General features: G+C 43.8%; 1 protein-coding gene across 1 annotated transcript; it reads right to left on the bottom strand.

Annotated features, from left to right (window-relative positions):
• Window positions 1-2,577: 2,577 nt before the first annotated feature.
• LOC144767683 (chemerin-like receptor 2) lies at window positions 2,578-4,488 on the bottom strand. Its single transcript, XM_078651077.1, has one exon. It carries the CDS (start codon window positions 4,485-4,487, stop codon window positions 3,501-3,503), a length of 987 nt encoding a protein of 328 aa, XP_078507203.1. The 5' UTR covers window position 4,488; the 3' UTR covers window positions 2,578-3,500.
• Between the last annotated feature and the right edge of the window lie 2,125 nt (window positions 4,489-6,613).

Genomic DNA, 6,613 nt, shown 5'->3' with positions numbered 1-6,613 from the left:
TGAATACTTTGATTAATGGCACCCATCATCTAATGTTCTAATCAAGTTTCACACAAGACAACTACATCAGTGCTCAGAACCACCCAGAAGGCTCACCACCCTCAGGATTAGCAATGCTGAGGGCTGAAATTCAGCAAATTCTCCTGGGCCTTAGACTCTTGCCCTTAGCACTCTGGTAGGTCTAGGGCCTGAACGGAGCTCAGATTTTACACATGAAACCTCATGCAGACCAGAGGAAAGACAGCGCCACCAGAAGCTGACCTAGCAGGGACATCTACAACATGACTCCTATTTCTTTATCCTCAAACACTCTGTCATAAGACCAGAAAAATAAAACACATTGCAGAGGATACTAGACTGCAAACTAGTTCCAGGGTGAAGCCCTTGTGTTGGACATGCTTGAAGACCTATATGCTGTCACGGCTAGTCGTGGTTGCAATAGACAGCCGAGTGTCAGAGATGATGGCTACAGTATCAGGAACCAGTTCCACCAACTCCATCAGAGGGGGGCTAGTCTGGAGGCCTACACAAAAAAGAAGTTGGTGAAATCCAGCAGCATAGAACTTTTGGGGATTGTGGGATTATGTCAATATTGCACCACAGAAGAACGGTGTAAAATGGTGGAGGTTTTTGAAAGCACATGTAGAGAATGAATACGAGTGGAGTGCTCAGTATTCCTCATGTAGGCCTATCGGAAGCTTTTGTGGGGCCCGGGTCAAAGGTTTAATGGGGGGATGCATTCTAATACTGTCGCAAGAAATGTTTGTCAGCAAGTTGGATGTGTACATTTGTTTCTAAGTGGAAGATTTCAGTAGCAGCTTCTCACTGATGGTTTCCCAAGAAAAATCCCATATTAACCAATCAGGGCCCTTTTTCCAAGACTCCCCAACTTCACGGCCAAAACACATGCAAGATCAAAACTATTTAAGATAAGGATTGAATAAAAAGTATTTTTTATGTAGCACCTTATGGCGCTCCTCTCCAATTTCAAAGTACTGTAAATAACAGATGTGACTATGGAAACATGGAAGCCTGAGCCTGCCCTGCCAGCAAGCATATTTGTGATCTGCAGATCACTGTGAATGTCAGGAGGAAGCATGACTCTTTGACCAATCTCTCTGGCATCATGTTTATTATCAATCTACAAATACCCTAATTTTGCCCGGTTCTCCTATCAGCATATACGAGCATCGGAATTTGCCAAAAAAGGTCTTCACACGTGCAACATTATATCCAATGACAACACAAAATGTAATTACTGTAAGCTCTCATTGCATAAAAGCACCGGTTAGCTAAACACAAACTCACGCATGAGCACTGACAAATACACACATACCGGAAACAAAAGATGTAGAGATCTCCGTTTGGATGCTTAGGCTTTAATAAAAATCTCATTGTGCATCTGCTTAAAACGTACTTTTTGTTGGGAAAAAAATAAACATCAATCTGTCATATGCAAATTTCAGCAGTCTCAACATCACATCAGATTTGTATGACAAGTGTGAGGAAGTCATGTATTCATTTTTGTACTGAATATTGGTACTTGTATTGTTTCAATATTTTCAACAAAAAACTGCACGCCCCCGAGTGGTCAAAATGTCATACACTAGGCTAGGCATAGAAATATACATCATGGGCATACTAAAACATAGAAATGTCACATAACTGACACAGAAAACGTGACCGGTAGAGACCCAAGGTTGCAAGGCTCACCTGCAGTTTACTAGCTGCACAGTGTTGATTCAAAGTACCTGTGTAGAGCGTGCTGTAGGGAAGAGCCAGACATATCATGCAACAAAGCTCTCTCTGCTTGGTTGTGATTCATATATTACAGACTTTAATAGCTGTGCTGCTTACACACTGGCAATGCAAGTGCGCCTGTCCGTGTTTCTTTCACCACCCAGCTGATTGAAATTGCTGGACTGAAGTGTAGCAGTGATACGACCCCGTGGTGCCTTGTCTCACCTTCCTCTCCACCTGCTACATTTCTAAGCCAGTTTATTTCCCAGAGAGGCCGGAAGGAGGACCCTGGCCTACCTGTGACCCAGTCCTGGTAGTGTTCGACAGATAGCCCCCACCCTGCTCACTCATTATCACATTACCCACCCATTCAAAGATGAACAGTATGCTGCCTCTGAAAACACAGAGCCCGGGCACTGGGCTAACGCTGGTAGAAAAAATGTTTTCATGATTAATGAGAAAGAAAAGTTCAACAAACCTGAGCCCAGTATTTTAGGGAGGCCAGACATAAATATAGGCTGGCCGGACCCGCTCTGCCCACCATGGCTTCGGCCCTGGCTGGACATTCTCACTTTCCCCTGCGTCTTTGCCAGACTCTGTAGCAAGGTACCATGGGCCATATTATCAAAAAAGGGCGATACATTATCGCCGCTTTTATCGGCAGGAAACTGCTGCTAAAGCGGCGATAATGGGCTTGATAAACTTCCCTTGTGAATTCCCATAGAAGCCCAGGTTCTGGTGTTAACCTGGGCTTCCATAGGAATTCACAAGGGCATATTAATCAAGCCCATTATCGCCGCTTTAGCGACACTTTCCTGCCGATAAAAGCGGCGATAATGTATCTCCATTTCTTGATAATATGCCCCCATGTTCTTTAGAGTCTACAGAAAAACAGCTGACATTAACCATCTCTCCACGAATTGTCTTTAATAAACAGTTAACTTTATCAGTGCTGGCTTTTGACTCCATTCATGAGGAGGATGGAGATATTACCGTTGTAATTGAGAGTTTTTCAGTTGTTGTCGATGTCCTCAATGTTGTCCCAAACCAAATACTCTCTGGTTGGAAAGTAAACAAATGTTACCTGGTGTAGGAAAGGCCTAGTACAGGGGTTTTAACCCACTGACTTCTGTGATCCCCCCCACCCTTAATCATTACTGGAATCAGGGTATTCCAAATGAATCATTATTGGAATCGTAGTACTCCTGTCAACATTACAGACACAAGGATTCATCAAACATATATACAAACAATGAAATGACGAAGATCGACAGTCAAGCCTTCTCCTACATTGCTCCTAAAGCATGGATCGGCCTGCCACTACATGTAAGAGTCATCTCCTCACTTCTTGAATTCCAGAAGAAGCTGAATATCTGGCTTTTCGAGTAGTCCACTAGGCCCTAGGTGTGCGTAGATTCACACCTGCCCAGCCGCAGGATAATCCCATTCCCGCAGGTGATTGTGCCCTCTGCAAAATGTTTTAGAAACTTTACCTTACACCGCCTTTTTACTTTGCATGTTGGGCAACATTTGTTTGTAGACCACCAGAACTAGTTTCATTCTTGTGCACCCATTATTTAGATGACTATATTTATGTAGAGTGGTGTCTACCACTGAACTTTAGCCATAATAAAAAGACCTACAGTGCATGATTGAAGACAAGGCTTTAGAACAATCTCCTGATAAATCTCTGGAAGCTAGTCAACAAGCATTTCAACCGTGACGGGTGCATCACAGTGCATAAAAGAAATCTTTGGTTTTCAAGGCACAGTCTGAACAGACATCGGATGGTTTTCAGAGTCAGTCAAGCTACTGATGTCTTCAGCAAAGACTCGACTGAGAACTGAAATTAGAGACTCCTTATGGCGATGGTTCTTCAGGTGGCCCATGAAAAAGTAGAGGAATGGGTTGATGCAAGCAGTGAAGAAGGCTAAAAAGTTAGCCAGCTTAAATCCTGCCCTCCAAGCTGTTCTGGACCCATACTCAGCCTTCAGCAGAAGCAGCACATGGTGGGGGAGCCAGCAGACAAAAAAGACAACAACCACTACTATGACAAGCTTCAGGGCACCTTTGGAGGTCTTCACCTTTCTCTGCTTCAAGTGGTTGGACAGAATTATGTTGCATACACTGATGATGATGACAGGGATAACAAAACTAACGATGAATCGAATCATGCGCAAAACATGTTCTTTTCCTATACCCAGGTCTTTTCTGTAGTTACAGATAATGCTGGACCTATTGCCATAGGTTTCGAAGTAAAGTGCATAAGGCACACTCATGGCTGTTGCCAGTAACCACACCACAAAGCAGATAATGGCACTCCGCTTGTGAGTTCGGTGGATCCGGCACCAGATAGGGTTGGTCACCATGATGCAACGATCAATGCTGATGGCCATCAACAGAAGGACGCTGGCGAAGAGGTTGAAGAACTTTATGAAGCTGGTCACCTTGCAAGCATAATTTCCAAAGGGCCAGTGAAAATTCATGGCTTCCCTGATGGCAGTGAGGATACGCGTGGCGCAGAAGAAGAAGTCAGCCACAGCCAGATTCAGGTACCAGATTGTGCATACGGTCTTCTCCATCTTGAAGCCACCCAACCAGATCACAATCCCATTGCCAGCAATCCCCACAATGAAGATGATCAGGTTACCAATGCATGCTGCTATATGCATTTCTTTTATCGGTGCAGGGTCATCATTGGCAGGTGTTGTTAGCATGCTGAAGGGTGTAGAGATGTTGGAAGCCATTCCTTCCTGTCAGAATAAAAAGTTGGCATGGCGTCAGTGAGCTAATAGGGACACAATATCAACACCATTGCAACCATAGAATGATCAAACCTCACTAACTGGGCCATCAGAATTATGTGGAAAATTGAGCAGCAGGATGAATTCTTATACAGCAAAGAATAGTGTGGGTGAAGGATGGGCACTTCACCCACACTATAGCATTTACTCGTACCTTTTCGGACATTTTAACACAATGATACACAAAGTGTAGCTGTGCCATAACAACGTAGATGTCTTAAGAACGGTATGTGTGTACATTCAGGAGATCTTATTAAAAATGTTAATTGACTGATTTGTTATTGCATTGGAGCACGGGAACGCTATTTTATCAATATATTTTCTCATTTTAGATTAATATAGTTTCTGTAAATGCATTATAGCACTCCAAATACATGTGCTCACTTCTTGCAATAAAAGATGCCCCTCTTTCACTCTGCGCATTCTAGCTGCTTATCGAACCTTATTTTTAATTTCAGTCAGAACTTTACCTCATGCATCACTAAAAGGTGCCATCGTAATCAAGAGCAAGACATCTGATGATAAAAAATAGATGTGATTAGTTAAGGAGTCCCCTGGAAACAATTGTTGGTCTGAGCACAGTGTTCCTACAATAAAAGTGGTTTTAATAACAGGGTCTGTAATGAAAACATGAATGGGCATGAATAGCGAAAGAAAACATTTTCATGACAAAAGCCTTACGCGTTCTACTGTAATGTACTGCAAGTACTGTAATTCCGTACTGGTAAACTCTTATATCTTCGTTTATCCATGTGTTGCCATCAGCATCATTTATCATTGATTTAGTGCATCAGTCAGGTAGGTAATAAACAGGAGGGATATTCAGATGGAGCTCACTCATACTAGTCTTCTAGGGCTTATTTCATTAAATAGAGCATACAAATAACCTTGGTGCATCAACACAGATAAAGCACTGAGGGTCAACTGCTTGAAACATGAACCATCTGTTGTCACCCTTAGCATTGTGAAACTTACTTTGGTCCAGGTTTACCAATGTTTTGTAGCGCCTTTGTAGCACACAAGGGGGTGCAAGAGTGATGCAAAACCTAAGTGAGATTAATCAAGCTAAGCATGGACACCTTGCATGGCCTAGTGGTACTCTGGCCCACTGAGGCGTTCCATAGGTGGAACGTGGTTGTTCCCGTGCATCTACCCCTGTATTTTGGTGCATCCCCAGATTTACCATTAGTGGTAGACCTGGGAATGCCCCGAAAAGATGCTCCTTCCTATCTTTGTTTCTACCTCTTTATACGTGTGTGCATTTTGAAGCACATATATAAAAAGGATAAAGCCTCACAGGATTGTTTTTATGCAGGAAGTCTCCCTTCCTGCACAAAAACAATCCTGCCTACAGCACAGGCACCATTGCACCATGAGGCAAGGGTGGCTGTATTGGTGCTAGGCAGCCAAAAGTGTGTCAATGCTAGGAAAGGACAGAAATGCCCCGTATAATGTTAAATAAGGTGCATTCCTGCCCTTTCGCCGCAGAACAGCAAGGTGGCTTGCTGCATTGCGCTACATGAAATATTGATAAATATCCCCCTGGTATATATGCTATGAAACCATTAAAGATTACAGTTTCTCATTTGCTGTAAATAAGGGTAAATATATTGAAACAGTCCTGGCATTACAACAAGAGTCCAGGGGTCGTATTTCTTTCTGTGCCCCCGGGCACTTTGGTATCATAGTAGGAAGCACAGAATCTTGTGCTTTCCCTTCTATAATGCCGATAGCGCTGGCACACTTAAAGCGCCAGCTCTATCAACAGAGGGTGTTCCCTCATTTGCATAGGGGCGTGCCCTATGTAAATTGGGGAATTCCTTTGACTCCGCGCCCGCACCATATTACAGACATGGGCACAGAGTCAAAGAAGCCCTCAGAAGGTGCACTGACAGTGCGTCATTTAAAAGGTGGTGCAATGTCAGTGTGCCTCCTGACAGCAGCCCTCCACAGAGGGTAACGGGGGTCCCATGTTCCCCCCAGACATCCCCTTGCAGGCGGGTGCAGTCACTGACTGCACCCGCCTGCAAGGAGATCAATAAACCCCTCTGAAAGTGAATGCAGGTGCC

This window comes from Lissotriton helveticus, chromosome 7 (genome assembly GCF_964261635.1).
Source record: "Lissotriton helveticus chromosome 7, aLisHel1.1, whole genome shotgun sequence".
In the NCBI taxonomy this organism is placed as follows: domain Eukaryota; kingdom Metazoa; phylum Chordata; class Amphibia; order Caudata; family Salamandridae; genus Lissotriton; species Lissotriton helveticus.
Note: the sequence above shows the minus strand (reverse complement) of the source record. Positions and strands in the feature narration are given on the sequence as shown.

Excerpts from the sequence above, each read along its gene's own strand:
- LOC144767683 (XM_078651077.1), bottom strand. The coding sequence starts at position 4,487 with ATGGCTTCCAACATCTCTACACCCTTCAGCATGCTAACAACACCTGCC.